The sequence below is a fragment of the Manis pentadactyla genome, chromosome 10 (genome assembly GCF_030020395.1).
Source record: "Manis pentadactyla isolate mManPen7 chromosome 10, mManPen7.hap1, whole genome shotgun sequence".
NCBI lineage: Eukaryota > Metazoa > Chordata > Mammalia > Pholidota > Manidae > Manis > Manis pentadactyla.
This window is the reverse complement of record NC_080028.1, coordinates 23,138,771-23,157,544: the sequence shown is the minus strand read 5'-3', so window position 1 is coordinate 23,157,544 and position 18,774 is coordinate 23,138,771. Positions and strand designations below refer to the sequence as shown.

The window sequence follows — 18,774 nt, the reverse complement described above, 5'->3', positions numbered from 1 at the left end:
AACCTAAAAATTATTGTAATGGCAGCAATACTTAATTGGGCTGGGAACTATATTTAGCACTTCATAACCCTTAGCTTTAATTTTTACAGTCTTAGGAGGTAGATATTATTATGACTCTATTAACAGATGAGAAAATTAAATTTTACTGGTAAGTACTGCAACTGTGATTCACACCCTGGTCTGTCTGATTGCTCAGCCTATAAGTGCTCCACTGAGCTAGCAGACCTGTTCACCACTTCTCCCCTTTCTGGTTATACTCTCCTCTAAACTTACAGCAATTGAGAAAAAAAAAAGTGCTATATATCAGTGATATGGGGGGACACATATTTTATTCTGACTTACTGTGATAATGCAGTAGTTTTTAATGACGCTGCATACTAATTATAGGTTTTACATTGAGACTTCGTCATTAAAATCTTGGCAACCAATTTATAGCTCTTTATGAGACCTGAGGACCTCTGTGACTAGGAGATATTTTGGCCCACACTTTGGGCTTATGTGGCAGTTTTTAGGAAGCTGAATATTTTCAGTATACTGAACTCAGTCATTAACATGTTTATAAGCATGATAGTCTTACGTTTGTCACCATGACATGTTTAAGTTTTTTTTAAAAGACCACGTGTGCTCTTGATGGTTTCCACACCAGATCACTGCTTTTGAACATCATACATTTTCTTTTGGCATAACAGCATTTGGTGGTAATGCCTGGTACATTTAATTCCTCAGAATAGATATTGTAATGCTCCAGTGCCTAGGAACATTTGGTGTTCTCATTATTTAACAGCATTCTCTTTTCCCCTCTAACTATTTAATAATGCATATGTAATTTTGTATAGTCTCTGTAGGGTTTGGAGAAGTGAGAATAGCTCACTTTATAGATTATTTTTTGTATGGATGAGTAACTTGCCTGCTTGTTAAGCTTCACAGGGGAGATAACTCTATGACTATATCTTTTATTGTAGCTGTTTTTGCATTCTGTCTGGGATGTTTCTTGAAGTTTTACCTTATTGGTATTTAAGTTCTCTCTGATAGGGTTATTCACTCTTCTGGCATGTTGAATTTTCAACTCTTAGGCAGGTGTGTTTTGCTGCCTCCTGGCATTTGGATTGATGTGACCAAGTATGTAGAAAGCAGCCTCGACTTTGCGTCATTCCCAACCCATCTCTCAGGAGTCATTGGCATTTCAGTTTTAATGTCTGCACTGGGGGAATGAGAGACATGGTAATTCTTTTTTTCTCTCCTTCCTCCTTCCCCTCTCCCTCCCCTTCATCTCCTTCCCTTCTTTTTTTCTTTCTCTTTCCTTTTCCTCCTCCTCCTCCTTCTGATCTATTTCAAACTGTTGAGGTTATTAGTGCTTTTGAAATAGCTTCTCGAATTATCCGTGGAAATTTTCAGAGAGAACGCTCCCTTGAGACAGAGATAGAAGGATAAGCCTCTGAAACTAATGATATTTCTTCATTGCTTTCATCATTTATCTCACGTAAATAGCCACAAAAACACCAACAGAACCCTAGTTAGGCTACAAGGAAAAAGGTATCCTATGGCTTGAAAAAGGGAAGAAAGAAAGTGGAACATGAGTTGAGGGAAAAAAATAAAGAGGAATATCTATAAGGTATTGGATAAAATGCAGCTGGATAATTTTATTCAGACCTCACATTTTAAGGATGACAAATATCTCCCCTTCCTTCTTCCTGTCCCATTTGTTGCCCCCAGTCACTGGCGCCTTTGTGAGTTTTTATTCTAGAATGTAAACTCAGTGAGGGCAGCAAGTGTCTCTGTTTTGCTCATTTGTGTCTCCTTAGTGCCAAGCATGGCACCTAGGACTGGCAAATACTCTGTGTATTTAAAATATATATAACTAACAGTCATTATGTAAGTCTCCTCTGTTGAATGCCTACTCCACGACACTGAGCACTTCACACACAGGTTATACAATAACCCTCAAAGATGAATATTATCATCCCAATTTTAATAGATATTTGAGATTAAGGCCTAGAGAAAGTAGCTGACCGCTTCAGAATATTAACATGTGAGGGCTTGCAGCTGCCTTCTTCCCTTTGCTCACTTAACTTCCTTCCCTGATCTCAGTCTCTAAGGAGAAAAAGATAAAGCCAAGCTCATGAGTTCTTGTAAGAAAAACATAAAAACAGAGCCGAAACCTATACTCTTCAGGGTATTTTGTGCATAAGGGTGGGGGTGGGAGGAATCGGGGTGTGCCTGGTCTGGGATCATGCAGGACCGTGCAGGCTTGGAGGAGAGGGGAGTTGAGGGGGCGAGATGATGGACAGGATGGGGTGGACAGGAGAGTGAAATGGGTAAGGGAGAGGAGGGCTCCTGGGAGTTAATAAGAACTACTGTGGGCTAATTATCTGCTTCTCTTAAATGCGTGATACGCAAGTGTGTCAAGAGTGAACTTGCTGAGGGAACAAGTGCTCCTCTCAATGCAGCCATGTTCCTGCTTTGACGAGAGCCTCCAAGATTTCTAGACAATTAGGGGTGTATTGAAAGATGTCGTCTCTATGGCTACAGAATGTAACCTGTTACTAATTCCATCAGAACCCAGGATTCTTCTCTCATTAACTCTTCTTGTGTCCGGTTCTGTCCTTTTCTCAAAATGTCTCTGTAGCCAAATTAGCAAGCCTCAAATCTGGGTCATTGTGGTCATCCAAGATCTGAAGCCCTTCACTGACCACCTGGAAAGGCACTGGGCTTGCGCTCTGTTTCTTTCTCTTATCTCTTATAAGGGTGTAAAGAAAGTTACTGTCCCCTGAGTTCACTTTTCCTCTTTTTAAAGTGAGTGATATCTACCCCTCCTAGTTGGTAAGGTGCTGTGAGGATCAATTGAGAATAAGATCTATAGAAATGATTATTAATAAAGTTTATCCCAGCTCTTTAGCTTTGAAAACTTGTCATTCAGTCATTTAACAAATATTTATTGAGTACATACGATGTAACAGATACTGTTATAGGCTAGAGTTATAGCAGTGGACAAAATGGACAAAAATCCCTGCCCTCATGAAACTTGGTTTCTGGTGGCAGGAAACAAAAAATAAACAGACAAAACACACAGTACGTCAGAAGATGACGAATGCTACAGAGGAAAGAAAAGTTGGGAAGGGGGACTGCTACAGTTTTCAAGAGGGTAATCAGGGCAGGCGCCCTGAGAAGTTAACAGTTAAGCAATGACCTTAAGGAGCTGAGGAAGCAAGACATGGGGCCAGCTGAAGGAAGAACATTCTAGACCAAAACCCTGTGTTGGAAACATGCCTGGCGTGGGAAGGAGTGAGGCGTGGGGAGAATGGTAAGAGAAGGGGTCAAAGTGGTCATGGGGAGCTAGCTTACGTAGGGCCTTACAGATCTTCTAAGGGCTTTAGTATTTGCTCTAGGTGACGGAGGAGCCAAAAGAGGGTCTTGGGCAGAGACATGGCATGCGATAACTTAATTTTAAAAAGAGTCTTTGATTGCTGCATTGGGAGCACATAGTAGGACTGGTGAGGGTGGAAACATGTTGACTGGTTAAGAGGGCAGTTTCCGTAATTCAAATGGAGATGATGAGGTCTTGGAACATGGTGGAAATAATAGTGGAGAGTGGAGGTGGTGAGAGATGGTGGTACTCTGGGTGTTTTCTGAAGGGGAAGCCTATAGGATTTGCTGTGGCTTTGATATGGGGCATGCACAGAGAGGAGCCAAGGATGATTGCAGCTTTTGGCCTGAGCAACTGGAAAAATGGGACCACCCTTTAATGAGATGGGGAAAGACTAAGGGAGGAGTGGGTTTAGGGGTAAAAGATTGGGGTATTGGTTGGGGACCTGTCAATTTGAGATGTCTGCTGGATGCACAGTAGAGTAGACCATTGGACAGATGAGTCTGGGCTTCAGGAGAGTTGGAACCAGAGACATAAGTTGGGTAGCCACCAGCACAAGGATGATACTTAGAACCTTGTGACAAGTGAGTATAAACTGAGAAGAAAAGAATTGAGCCCTGAGGTTTCCAATATTAAGAGGTTGGGTTGTTGAGGATGAATTAGAAAAGAGGACTAAGAGGCAGTGGTCAGTGAAGTTAGTAAAGGATGTTTAAGCCAAGTAAAGGAAGTGTTTCAAGGAGGAGGGGGTTACCAACTGGGTCAAATGCTGCTGAACATTTAAGTAAGATAAAGTCTAAAAATTGAACATTTGTTATAGCCACATGAAGATCCTTGCGTGGAATGATGGGGGGAAATCCTGTCTAAATGGGTTCAAAAGAGAATGGGAAGCAAGAATATAGAACTTTTTGAGGAGTTTTGTTGTAAAATGAAACAGAGAAACCGGATGGTAGCTTGAGAGGTCAAGAGAAAGGTTTTTAATTTTTAAAAATTTAGAACGTTTTTCTTTTAGAACCTTAAATACAGTCACTCTGCAGTACATTAGAGCCCCAGAACTTATTGTACCTTTTGACATTTTCACCCATTTTTCCAATCCCACCTTTACCTCTGGTAACCAATTTATTCTCTATTTCTATGAGTTTGCTTTTTTTAGATTCCACACATAAATGAAATTATACAGTGTTTATCTTTGTCTGACTTATTTCACTTAGCATAATGCCCTCAAAGTCTACCCATGTTGTCTTAAATGACAGGGTTTCTTTCTTCTTTATGGATGAATAATATTCTGTCATAGATGTGTGCCATGTCTACCCATTCACCTGTCGATGAACACTCAGGTGGTTTTGTCTAGGCTTTTATAAATAATGCTGTAATAAACATGAAATTTTAATTAAAAAAACAGGAGAAATAGAACAAAATATACTGTTAGGGATGAGGGAAAATTGATGATTTGGAGATGGAGAGGAGAACTGGTCAAGTGATGACCTTGAGGTCCAAATGGGCACAGGTGCTGGGGGATGGGTGGATATGGTGGTGTGGGGTCTTGTGGAAAATCCATTTGGATTGCTTCACTTTTTTTTTTCCAGTGAGATGGGAAGCAAGGTTATCGCCCTGAAAGGATGGGGAAGAGGTAATTCCCATTCCCTTTTTTTCTTTGACACATAGCCTTTTCACCATGCACCATGGCTTCCAACATTGGAACATTCCTTGTGTTTCCCCTCTGGTGACATTGCTACTACCTTAGTAGAGTTCAAATCACACAATTGCAGTATTATAGCTTTACAGTCTCTCAGCTGCCAACCTTTTCCTGTTGCAGGCTGCTATCCATAGAGCTGTTGGCTAACTCTTCTAAAAATACCAATCTCTTCCTGTCAGGGTCCTGCTCAAGACCCCTCCTTGGCTCCCCATTAAAGAGGATGAAAGCTGTGAGGGCCCCTCTTTGTTCAGTAGGACTGGCATGTCATCTCACTGTCTCCTGATCCACCACCCTCACTCCAGCTCTCATACTCTCCTTGCACAACCTAGTTTTGTGACCCAAGGGAAGCTACCAGACTCCTCTCTGCCTTATTTTTCTCATCTGTGAAATGAAGATATAATGTACATACCTCTTACACTGTTTTTAGAATTTGATGAGACTATCAGAGTAAACTATTCAAATAGTTCCTGGTATAGTATAAGATTCAATAAACTTTTAGCTATTCTTTCTTTTTTAATTGAACTGTAATTGACAAATGCTATCTTGCCAGTTTCAGGTGTACAGCAGGGTGATTTGACACTTACATTATGAATCTCTCACCACCTAAGTGTAGTTGCCATCTGTCACCATGTGAAGTTATTATATTATTGTCTATATTCCTTATGCTGTACTTACCATCCCCATGACTTACTTATTTTATAATTGGAAGTTTGTGCCTCTTGATCCCCTTCACCTATTTTGCTCATCCCTCCATTCCACCCCGTAGCAGCTATCAGTTTGTATTTATGAGTCTGTTTTTTTTGTTTGTTCAATCATATGTTTTGTTTTTAGATCAACTTCAGCTATTCTTATTCTAAAATCCCTTGTCTCTTTTTTCCTAACCAAATCTGCCCTATCCCCTAAGATGTAGCTGGCATATCTTCTTGCTCATCCTACTTTCCCTATGCTGACCTCTCTCCTCTCTTTCCCCCACTTTAGTGTGTAACCAGAAACTCTCTGTAAATGTGGTTTTAATACTTCAGGGTCAGAATGCTTCATTTCTCCTGCGAGACTGTGCACTCTCAAGAGCAAAGGTCATGCCTGTTAACCTCTTGCAGCCCTGTTCCTTAGCAAATTCCTGTACTATCAAGACCTCAGATTTTTACAGGGGCCCTTTGACCTGTTCAACTTGTTGAAAAAGTAACTTCCTTTGTCATTGGATCGGATACCTGTATTTCTTCTTCCCGTGCACCTGCTTCATGTCGTATGCGGCCAACCGGCAGCCTCTTTCCTGGGACTGTCAGTCCCTCTCCAGAGACTTCAGCAACTCTCGGTCACCATCTCTCCATTCTGGCCTTTTTTCAGGACTGTTTTTAGTTCCATATCTCTCTGTGGCTCTATCTCCTTTCTTCTGCTTCCTTCAATATTAGAAACCTGTCTGTTCCTTCTCTTAAGAAAGTCATTGCCCATCTTCAAGCTTCTTTGTTTCCCCTTGGCTCTCCTTCCCAATGTATCCTTGCTTTGAAGAGGCTGCTGAAAAGGAGTAGATTATTTCATCTTTTATGATCAGCAGAAGAAAAAAGGAGGCTTCATAAGGGAAATTGGCAAGATGTAAAGTTATTTGCATTTCTTAGGAATCAAACGTTTTCTAAGTTTTTTTTTTCTTTTTTTTAAGGAACTTTCAAACACACCAAAATAAATTTGATCTGAACATTGAAACACCTGCTGTACACCTGGGGGCTTTGAATTTAGCAGCTTTAGCTTGGGACTGAGAAATTCTCTGAATTAGAAAGTCTTTTGCTCTTGGCTGGTTTGCTGTAGCATTTCACCCCGCTCCTCTTCCCTTGCCTTTCAGAATACAGCCACGCCAAGGGGCTCGTCTGTGTGCCCGTGGATGTGGCAGACACTCTGAGATGTTTCAGGGAGACCTTGGAAAAATCCAAATATCATAACAAGTCAATCCGACACAGCAGAAAGTTGCTTTCATTATTCCTTGCACAGACACAAGGTAAAATATATGTTCTATGTCCCTTACTCTTTATGTATGTGGGGATGCCACTCTGTGGATCTACCATATTCTGCCATAGGATCCTCCTTTCCCACTTCCATGTTCGCTCCCTGCTGCTTTTCACTTGTTTCTTCCTGTCTAGTAGAAAACATCTCTTTCTCGCACTTTATTCCAACAGCACACTGTCTCACTCATCTGATTTTATGCTTGCTGTGAAATTAGCATACTCTCTTGAATAGAGGAGATATGAAGACAATATTTATTAATTTTTTGATTTTCCACATCTATGTTCTTACCCTTTTCTTTGCAAGAATGGTGCTACAGTCTTGTGTTATTTTCATAAGCAGATGAATTGATTCATACCATATCAACTAGAACCTTTTACAAAAACACTATTTTATCAGTGCCAAAGATATGGATGCATTTTAATATAAGCATCAAAGAGATGTCTCATTAGTACCATAGATTTCGATCTTAAATTTCTTGTAGCTTAAAACTTAAAACAAGAGATTCATTGGTTTTATTTCATTTATTTATTTTGTCCCTTCTCAACATCTATCACTTTGTGAACTCAATCAAAGCAGGTTCTTTGAGTGGTTATGTAGTAACTAATCTCAGAAAGAGTATACTCAGATGTAGGCTGGGAAAAATCCTAAATTATCTATATTTAGGTAATTTTAAATTTGTTAAAAATACTAATTTATGTTTATGATCTCTGCTGTTTAAATTCATCAGAATAAAAATAAGCTTAAAGAATAAATAGATCAATAAACGTAAAATAATTATATTTTAGGCTATTAAAAATAGATTTAACTTATACCTAGGATGCTAATATTCACTGAACTGATGATCTTTTAGAAATCTGACCAAAATTTTTTTTATAACTACTGACAGTTTTCATGTCTGTATATATGTATGCATGTTTTTACTGTTGCTGCTCCCCCACCGAAGAAAAACAGCACTTGTTATGACAAGCTCCTAGAGTTTCTGGCCGAGTTGTCCATAGACTCACAAGACATTAGATTAGCTCTCCACATCATGTTTACCCTCCTTTCAGTTGTAGCACACACTAACAGTGGTTAAGGGCGTGAATAGAAAAAGCAGTTCCTAAGAATGATTTACACCAACTCACTCTGAATCTCCTCCGCTGGTATCACAATATTCTCAGCGGTTTATCCCCAGTCCTGGGGCTGTAGATTTCAAAATCCCTATTAGCTTCCTTTCCTCTGTGGCTTTTGACTACTCCCCCTAGAATATTTTTCCTTTTCTTCTGTGTGTTCTCTGATCTTATAAAGAGACAGGTTCTTTCCTCTTTTTATCTCCCTCAGGTCAGAACTAACTATGTGTTTCTAGGATCCCAGAGGTCTCTGCCTTCTGGGCAGAGGCAAGCTAATGCCTTACGGTTGGAAACTCTTAAAAAAAAAAAAGGCAAACCCAGACTGTGTAACTTCCACCAATCCCCACAAGAAGCAAAGCATTATCTCAACATTCACTTTCTGGCAAACTGCCCCTCTGTAGTGTTCTTCAGGGAATAACATGAGTCTTGGGTGCTTCCACACTCACCTGGGCTCTGCAGACATGATCCCACACACAAAGTTTAGGGAAACGGTGTCCCTCAAACTGCAAAGAAGTCTCAGCTGTATATAAAAGCCTTCTCCTATTCAAAGTCTTCTACCTTTTTCCTCATCAACTTCTCTTCTTTCCCCATGCTGAATTCCCTTTCTATTTTTTCATGAATTTAGGAGACAAAGGAGGAATAAACAACTCAAAATTTGCTACTGGAAAGGTGGAATTTTGCCCGGGGACAGAAGAGATGCATATGCCGACACCCCCTGACCTTTCTCAGGAACCCTTCAGAGTTTCTAGTTCAGTAGAGAAAAGCAGACTTCCCTGTTCACAACTTGGACTCGTGATTTCCTCTTATCACGAAACTGTTGGTAAGATTTATTTATTCAAAACTGATTTTCAATATGGATTTTCCACATTAATGTTGAGATTGTGCTTGGTCTTGGAAATATTACCTTTAAATGTCAGAAGAAAGAGCGTGAATGTGGAATCTTGTAAGCACTGCAAAGCAGGGTTGAGAAAAGATGCTTCCAGCTGCTCCCATCACCCGCTCTCCCAGCCTGGACGTCAGCGTTGTGAGATTCTAGGCCACCCTTCTGTCCTTCCCCCTTTAACTGAATCTGTGAACCAATTGGCTGGCTGAGGCTGCTGTTGTGTTGCTTTGCTCTCTCCCAGCTGTTTCCATTTTCCTTGTCTTATGGCTTGACTTGACTTTTGTACAAATTCAGAAGTATACACTTAACCCATGTTGAAGACTTAACATCCCCCTTTGTTATGACAGACATTTTGTAAGTCCCTCTTTACTCCCTGAAATATAATTTATATTTAATATATTCTTTCTACACACATTATTTCCAGAAAAATCAACATGAAACTCCAAATATAACAGATAAATAATTGTTTTACAATGAAAGAATCTATTCCTTTCACTCAAGTGCTCAGGCACTGGAAGGTCTAGTGAAGCAATCAGGTGCTCAGATCCTGTGCTGAACCCCCGTGAATGTGACCTCTGAATGAAGGCTGATACAGGTTATTGTGTGGGTATATGAACACTGCTCATTTTGGTGATGGTGATTTTTTTAAATGGTGAATAAATCTAGGTATAGTTCTCAACAAAACACAGTATTCCATTGAATAGTTGCATTTATGGAAATTCAGAGCATTCTAAAAACATGCAAAAATACTCTTTTTTAATGTGTAAAATGAAGTTAGACGTCAAACTCAGATCATTATAAACAGGTTCTCACACTTTTCTTTACTGTGGGGGAAGGTTCTCTGCACTAAAGGCCATCCAGTATCTCATGTCTTTACCTGCGAAATGCCACACTGTGACAACTAACAAAAAAGCCTTTCTTCAGGTTTCTAATATACCCTATACCCTGTGGGAGTACTCCTCTCAATAGAAACCACTGCCATGTCAGTTGGGTTTTTTAAGTAGACATCACTGAATTCATGTTTTTATCAGCAATCTCCCCACCTGCCAAATTTGAGATGATACTGAAGATGTACTCTTTTGCATTTAGGTAAAGAAAAATCTGTTATCCTGTGATATTGTCACATCGTGCTCAAAACCAAATGCTTTGAGGCTTCTTCTCTACAATAGAATCATGTTCACGTTTCTCTAGGAGGCATTCAGACACCTCCATAATTTTCCTTACCCTCCAGGAAAGCCACCCTTCAGCCATACACATCATTTCCATATATGCAGAGCCGTTCTCCCTTGTACACCATTTCTGAATTTGTTTTCTTGATCATCTCTACTTGTCTGGTTTTATTTTCTCCCTGTTTTCTACCTGCTAGACCCAATCTTGTTTCCTATCTCTTGGACTTAATTTCCCACTCCACTGTGTTCAAACAGAATGTCGTTTACTCTCTTTCTGTGTATATACTGTGACATTTGAAGGCACTATTAGCTTGATGTTTGCTTATCTACACAGTTAAGGAATCATGCAGTTTAAAATATTCTTGCAAATATAAAGGTAATATTTTCCAGGAACTGATATTTGTTCTTTTACTCGATTAAAAATACAGATGTACTTCAAGCCAGCAATCAAAGAAGTCTTAAAGTTCAGGCATTGCATGAACTTGGGAGTCTTCTCATCTTTGCAGAAAGGAAAAGGTAGATCGTTTTAGGAGCCAATAGAACCTGGGAAAACTTTTTGTTGTTGTTGGTTTGTTTGAAAAAACTTTTGATTATTGTGAAGAAGTATTTTCTTTCACAAATTTTAGTTATTTGATAATATTCTATTGCTATATTTTATTCATCAAATGCTACCTGAGTGAAACAGTTATGAGCAATAAATGGCATAGATTCATTCTCTAGCATTTTTATCAAAATATTTCTTCAGTGCACTTGCTTTCCCTTATGGAAGTTGTATTTAATAACTTGGATTTCAGAAAACACACTGCTTGATGCTCTGTTTCTGTTTTAGGGCTGCTTTTAAATGCTGGTGTCAAGCTCTTGATGACATATTCAGAAAAGAAGACGTGTTGCATACATGGAAAGAGTTTGGCACGTCACTCACTAATGCCACCAATAGCTATTCACCTCCAGGTTCCAAAGATTACAGTGAAGAATTTCTGTCAAAAATTGGCATTTGGGGATGTTTGCAAGGAGCAGTCATATCAGCAAAGATAGCACAGTGAGTGTGATGATGAATGACCTGCATAATAGCTAATAGCTTCCCTTTGTGGGACACCCACCGATGCTATTTAGGGCGCCGTGCCTCACATGCACTGGATTCTTAGGAGGCTGCATCCCTGTCATACAGGGCTAAACAACTTGCTCATTTGTGATGCTTATTACTAATGGGCATCTCCTCTTCCTGTAACACTCCCCCCCACACAGAATGTGAGCACCCATGGGCGCAGGCCTTTGCTTTGTACACCAGTGTATCCTGAGTGCCTGGCATGGAGTTGGCATTTAATAACTACTTGTGGAATGGATGAATGAGGGATGAACAGTTAGTATGGGAGTAAGAATAACAGTGTGGAGGCAGGCCAGTTTGGGCCTAATTCAAGAGCCCTTTAATGACTCTGGGACCCTTGGCAAGTTACTCATTCTCTCTGAGCCTCAGTGTTGTCATTTGTAAACGATGGTGATGAGAATTACATGACCTACTGTATTAGTTTGCTAGGGTTGCCATAACAAAAGTGCCAATTTGTGAAAAACTCACTGTCTCACTATTCTGGAGGCTTGGAGTCCAAGATCAAGGTGCTGGTGGGGCTGGTTCCTTCGGAAGCCTCTCTCCCTGCTTCTGGACAGCATCTCCTCCCGGCGTCCTCGTGTGGTCCTCCCTCTGTGCCTGACTGTGTCCTGATATCCTCTTCTTACCAGCACATCAGCCATATTGGAACTGGTGTTGGAATCACCCTAATGACCTCAGTGTAGTCTAATTACCCCATTCAAAGCCTTTTCCCCAAGTACAGTCACATTCTGAGGTTCCTGGAAGATGGGACTTCAACCTAGGAATTTGAGGGGTGCCTACTTTAGCCCATAACACATATTGTATTAGCTTCCTAATACTGTAGCAAATTACCACAAATTTTGTACCTTGAAGCAACATAAATTTATTATCTTACCATTATGGAGGTCAACAAGTCCCCAAACTGATGTGTTGGCAGGGCTGTGCTCCCTCGGGAGGCTTTAGGGAAGAATGTTTCCTCACCTCTTCCAGCTTCGAAAGGCCTCCTCCATTCCTTGGCTCAAGCTTCCATCTTCTCCCTTCAGGACCAGCATCCTATCATTGTTCTCTGTCTCTCTTTCTCACCTGCTTCTGTCCTCACAATTCCTTCTCTGGCTCTGACCCTCTGCCTTTCTGATAAGGACCATTTTGACTAAATTGAACCCACCTGGAGAATCCAGGAGAGACTCCCCATCTCAAGGTCCTTAATTTATTCACATCTTCAAAGTATTTTTTTTTTGTCATATAAGTAACATATTCATAGGTTTGGAGGATTAGGACATGGTTATCTTTATTCTGCCTATGCACATGTATGTGAAAGTCTTTCACAATGTCTTATACCTAGTTACCACTGAACATCTTGTGAAAGACTTAATGTGAGAAATTTAAAAAGTATGGGGGAAGTAGAGACAGAGGTTTCCTTCACCTGTCCAAGTGTATTTTTAGCTTGATTGTGTGGTGGGGAAAAGCCTGTATAGTATTTTGATATGTAGAGAAAATTTTAAAAAATAATAACTTTCCTAAGATAATAATCATACTGTTCTCAGAAAATTAGCATCTTTGGGCAAGGGAAGTAAGAAATTACCACTCAAGAAGTATTAAACATTAAGGATTTATAAAAATTCAGGTTTGTTTTTATGCACTCTTGGGAAGGAATTCATCCTTACGCACACACGCACACATGCACATAAGACTGAGTTTACGATTTAGTAGAGCTTGACAGCAGCGAATAGAAAAGCTGAGGAAAGCTCACAGCTTGAAAAAGAGCAGCTACAGCATTTCTGCCAGAGGGCAGCTAGGCTTCTCTGAGCCACTGAAGCTATTACCTAGCGACTGTCAACCAACAGAAAGTCATATCCTGGTTCCTCAGCTGCACGTCTAACTTCCACAGGATATATGGCACCACAGGGACTTTGGCTGTTCTTGGAGACTCCCACTGCTTAGAAGGACAGAACACCACATTCAAACATCCACAAAGAGATGCTGAACTCAGATATTGTGATTAATACAGTGAAGCTGACTGATTTTATCTAAGTAATTGAGACTTAGAAGAAGGCAATGTGGCTTATAGGTGCAAGTACAAGTTTCAAGACCCATGTCAAAAAACCCAAACTTTTCTAAGGGACATAAAATGAGACAGTAGCAAATACAGAGGCATTCCTTAATCTTTGGTGGAGAGATTTAGTATCATCAGTGGGACCATTATATGCTGCTGCTGAGAAAACACATTGTTTTAAATCTTTTGGAGGAAATTATTTAACCAGACTCATCAAAAACTTTAAAATTGTGTACCTCCTTTTCCCAAACAATTCCACTCCTAGGGATTACCAGTAGAACTGTAGGATAAGTGCTCAAAAGTATAAGTGCAGCAAAGTTTACTTCAGCTTTGGAAGTGAAAAAAACCTTCCAAAGTTTTGGAAAAAAACAAAGTGGAGATGAATCTTTTTTATATCATGGCACATTCATATGCTAAGAATATTAAAGTTGTGTAGTGTAAAATAACGGTATAGTTCATTGTGTCCATAAGTGGATAATTTATTTATAAAATATGTATTGCACAATTTTAAATCTTAATTGTGTGTGTGTATAACTATATACAGAAAAAAGTCTGGAAGGAAATTGGCCAAAATGTTACCATTAATGTTTAGGTGATTTTTCACTTTACTTTTGACATTTTCCTGTGTTCTAGATCTTAGATGAGTATTTAGCACTTTTAGAATCAAGAAGACTATTTTAATTTTGGAAAAAGCTATGGGTGTTAGAGATGTGTTTATATAAAATATTTTTGGGAGGTTGTCTGTGAATCAGTTTCTTTTTCTTATATTTATTCAGATTTATTAAGACATTGGATGTTGAAAAGAGAACCAACTGTTGCATTTTGTCTGCATTACTCTTTCAGGTAATACTTTATGTATTTCTTTCCACGGTAAATTCAGTCAGTCAGTAAAAAAAGTGCAGTAGTCTATCATATGCATAAAACTCACAGGTAGGAAAATAGCATGAACCTTGATTAAATATCATAAGCTCATCTTTCCTTCGCTGGCTGAGCCCCTGTGGTATTTTCACCTTTAATATTCATCAGAATGAATTTTCTCACTGGACTGTAGGAGCAGTTTTACAGACAAGGAAACTGAGTCTCCTGATGTTAGGAAGATCCTTTTACTAGGGGGCAGCGAAGCCAGTCTATTTGACTCCGAAAGGTTGCCTCAGGTTCTAAATAAAGTTTTTCTCAGTTGCATGGCATAAAACATGCCATATAATGAAAGCAAGGAGTAAGTTGAAGACTACAGAATTAAAGTGTTTGCAGTGTCCAGGATTTCGATTTGACTTTACTGAAGAAGAAAGGAGCTTTTATCTGAAATATAAGCCATTTTGAGATTCAGGCATATAGCCAGGGGCCTTTGCAATCTGCTAAAGGTTCCGATTCCTTTGAAGGATGGACACCCTTGTTCTGTGTGTCAGAGGAGAGTCTGATAGCTTATGAAGTCTGGATAGATAAGATCTTTGGGAGAGGCTTCTCTGAATGTAAGACCAGACTTTCAGTTTTCTTAGGTTGCATACACCTCCTCCCTGTGCTTCAGAGGGAAGAACTGGAAGAAGCAGGGGTGCAGAGGGGATGATAATCTGGTTGTGATTCCTTGCATGGCGTTCTTTACTTTCTGATACCCCTTGTTCTCGAAGGTAGTGCTGTTTATGTTTTAGAAAATAAGTAATTAAAAAAAATATTTAACTTTTTGCTTAATGTGCTCACAATTTCCTACGAAGACTATACCTAAAATTATTATTTGCTGGTGGGATTTATTTTAAAACTATGTTAATTCTTTTTAATGTTTTTAAAGGAAATGTATCAAATTAAAAATTTAAATAACTGCAGAGTATTTTAGAGCAAATACATTATAACTTTAATGAACAATCTGAATAAAATTCTTTCCTGTTATGTACATTAGAATAATTTTATAATGCATTTGTCACCAAGAAATATTATTTAAGATAAGCTCTCCTAAATGTGAAACTTGATTTTACGTATTAATTTCATTTCCCAACGTCTAGTACCATGTTGGTCATAAAAATTACCTAACAAATATTGGTCAGATTAAACAAATTACCTTTCCACTTAGTTCAGTTAATATTTCAGAATTAACTCTGTTTGATTTAGACTTCTCATAAGTTATCTTCTCTACTTACAGGTTGGAATAGTGGAAAGAACTTAGATTTTTGAGTTAAATAGACATGACTTTGAATCTTCTTTCTGCCAGCATTAGCTATGTGACCTCAGATAGTTAATTGCTTAAGCCTCAGTTATATCATTTGTGAGATAATAATCCTTCCTTCTAGGGGTAGATTAAATGAGGATTAAATGAGATAATGTTTATAAAGAATTTACCAATACTGCCCAATACAAAATTGACCCCAACAAATGATATAATGATAATTATTTCATATATAATTTCATTGTTATAAATAACAAATGATAATGATAATTTCTTCTGCAAATAATAAGCTTCCCATTACCTGCATTCCCAATTAATGTATAAGCTGCATTAATTGTAGAAAAGGTATTGTGTTATGTTTGTAGTATAAAATTGTAAAAATACGTATTATGTTTGAAATAATTTAAGACCAGTTTTAAAGGGATCTAAAAGGCCCATCTTGAAGTGATAAAATCATTTGGAACTTATAATGATCATAGTATTAATTGTAAGTATTGTTTATTACAGGGAACAGTGTGTGAGGCATATGCTAAGCACTTTAGGAAGTAACACATATACTTATCTTTCCATTTCATTGTTGCAATGCAATTTATGGCTCTTTATTGCACCTCTGTTCATTTTCAGGGTTTGCTTAGAACCACACTTGCACACCCCAAAGCTGAACGTTGCTATGCTCAGCATGAAATCACTCAGCTTCTCCCTGGCATCGAGCTCTTCTCGGATAGATACAGGGCTGACATTTGCTCTGTAACTGCAAGTCTGTATTACATTATACGTGAACTACACTTTGCTAAGCAAAATCTAATAGTAAGTATTTTATAAAATCAGCAAATCATAATTCACTCTGGTATGTTTTCCCTATCTACCTCAGACTTCTCAAATTTTGCTAATGTTCTTTTGGTCAGTTCTTGTTTAACTTTTAAACTCTAAATTTGGAATTATGAGAGTCTTTCTTTATTGAAATAAATTTATCTTTGTCTCTCTTGTCTTTTCTCTGTTAAGGGTAGGTCTAAGAGGACAACAGATTCTGACCGTGAAATAAAAGAGATACTTCTTAATATTCTAGGATATTCAAAAACTCAAATGTAACTCCCTTTTCCTTTGGGGAACTAAATTACTATATATATCATGAACTTGAAGTTGGTTGCATTTTAAAAAGTAAATTAGTATTCTCTAAATATTAGTTATTTTATATTTTTCTCCTCTATCTTTTTCCCCCTGTTTTCTTCCTTTACGCTATTTCCCCTGGTTTGTTTCTCCTCCCCTCCTCAATGGCTGCTTTGTCATATTTATTTTTATTCTTTCTCTTTTTTCTGCTTCTTCCCCTTTCCTCCATAATTTTCATTTCTACTTTCTTTTTTTCCTCATCTGTTGTTTTCTACTGTCTTATTCTAAATTCACTCTCTCTCCTTATATTGAACAGATTTGTTGCCCATTGATATGAGTTGTTAAATTATAAAGCCATGTGTTAAAGTGGAGAGATTGATAAATGCTTTTAACACTTGGCAGATTTGGCAAGAAATTGTTTATTAGAAAAAAATAACAAAATTGTGCTCCTTGCATTGTTGAGAGGATTCATTTCTGGAATTAGAAGGTAGTTCTATCCCCTGGGTAACCTTTAGCTGCCTAGTCATATTCATATATAATACATATCACTGCATTGGAAAAGAAATGAGACTTTTTTTCTCTGAAGCTTAAGAAATTGAGAACATTTTTCTGAATAATTGAGCAATTGGCAGCAATAAAATGGTATGCTTTTATTTCTCACGAAAGAAAAGAAACAATCTCAAAGGTAATAGCCAACTCTTATTGTTTTGTGCTGCATTAATTGTAGAAAAGGTATTGTGTTATGTTTGTAGTATGAAATTGTAGAAAAATGTATTATGTTTGAAATCATTTAAGACCGGTTTTAATCCTTTTTAAAAGCTGTTGCTATTAGCAGCTGCCAGTTGACTGACAATTAGAGGTTTTTTAGCTGAACTTGCAACTGTAAACAATATCGACTTTGTATTACACTACTTTCCCAAAGAAGCCCAGTGGCTAAGGAGATAGCTGTCGCATATGAAATTTGCTATGGGACCCATTGGGAAATAGTTTGCTAAATAATGGGGATCCCAATCCAAGTTCTTGCTTTATCTCCTCTTAGTGGGGCAGGATCCAGTTGTAGGAACTGAGCTTCAGTTTTGACTTGAGGCCAGGAGTCTTTTGGAAATCTCAGCAAAATCATCCGCTAGCCTGTCTCTGGCTGGATGGTGGCTAGGTTGATTGAAATATTGATAAGCCTTCACATATATCCATGAGTTCTCAAGAAGACTTGACTTGGGGTTAATTCTAGGAAAATAAAAATATTATCTAAGAGTAAGGTTGGGTTTTAGTCAGTAGAATATATGATCTGTGAAGACAGGGACCTGTTAGATTTTGTTCTTATTCAACAGTGCATGACACGTAATAGGCATGTTATAATTTTTTTTTGCTCATTAATCAGAAAATAGAGATACTCCAGTTAAAGACAAATAGCAACTGACATTGAAATGAGTGAGTAAGGGACATAGATATGAGTTCCTTTGCTTTAAATTTTGTATTTATTTGACAGCTCATTTTCTAGAATGTTTCTACAGTCCTCAGTAATTCATGCATATATGTTGAATTAATTTTTTTCAAGGAAGGTAATTCATTGGATTTTCACTTTTCCATGCTTAAAGAGATGTGAATCCTGGGTTTTGGGTGCTAAGTAACATCTGCTTGTAACTGTAAATCCCTGACAGAACTTCAGAGTTCTGGTAAAATTATGAAGTATATGCTAGGCAGATCATTTCATTTATACCAAAGAGTATTGTTTCATAGTATAAAAACACCAATCACTATTTCGCATAACATCACCTTCATTAATATTTGCCTAAATTTTATTATTAGGTCACTAACTTGATAAATAAAATATGTTTTAAAACAGGGTTTTTTTCTGTTGGTAGATTCTGCCTCTCCTTTCATTGTACCAATATTTTGTTTCTGGAATTTGCCAAGATTTAGTCAGAAACCTAGAAGCAAGAATACTCAAGGTACGTTAAAAGCTTTTAAGACATATGATACTCTTGAACCATTAAAGATATCATCATGAATTCATTTGGTTCATTACACTCATAATAATAAGCCAATAATAATATGGTGGTCTACTGATATAAAAAAACTTACCCATCATTGTAATAAAGTATGAGGAAGAGCCAGTTAGAAAGGTTTAGATCATTTTATGCTGGGCTACAGTAAAGTGAACA

General features: G+C 38.1%; 1 protein-coding gene across 1 annotated transcript in view; it reads left to right on the top strand.

Moving 5' to 3' along the window:
* The window catches only part of CFAP54 (cilia and flagella associated protein 54), a 278,386-nt gene that overhangs the window by 148,956 nt on the left and 110,656 nt on the right, over positions 1-18,774 (top strand). Inside the window, exons 40-46 of the mRNA XM_036891466.2 lie at positions 6,892-7,044; positions 8,787-8,981; positions 10,642-10,729; positions 11,043-11,252; positions 14,127-14,193; positions 16,130-16,312; positions 18,475-18,561. Of these exons, the coding sequence (XP_036747361.2) occupies positions 6,892-7,044; positions 8,787-8,981; positions 10,642-10,729; positions 11,043-11,252; positions 14,127-14,193; positions 16,130-16,312; positions 18,475-18,561 (983 nt within the window). The remainder of the gene's footprint in view (positions 1-6,891; positions 7,045-8,786; positions 8,982-10,641; positions 10,730-11,042; positions 11,253-14,126; positions 14,194-16,129; positions 16,313-18,474; positions 18,562-18,774) is intronic.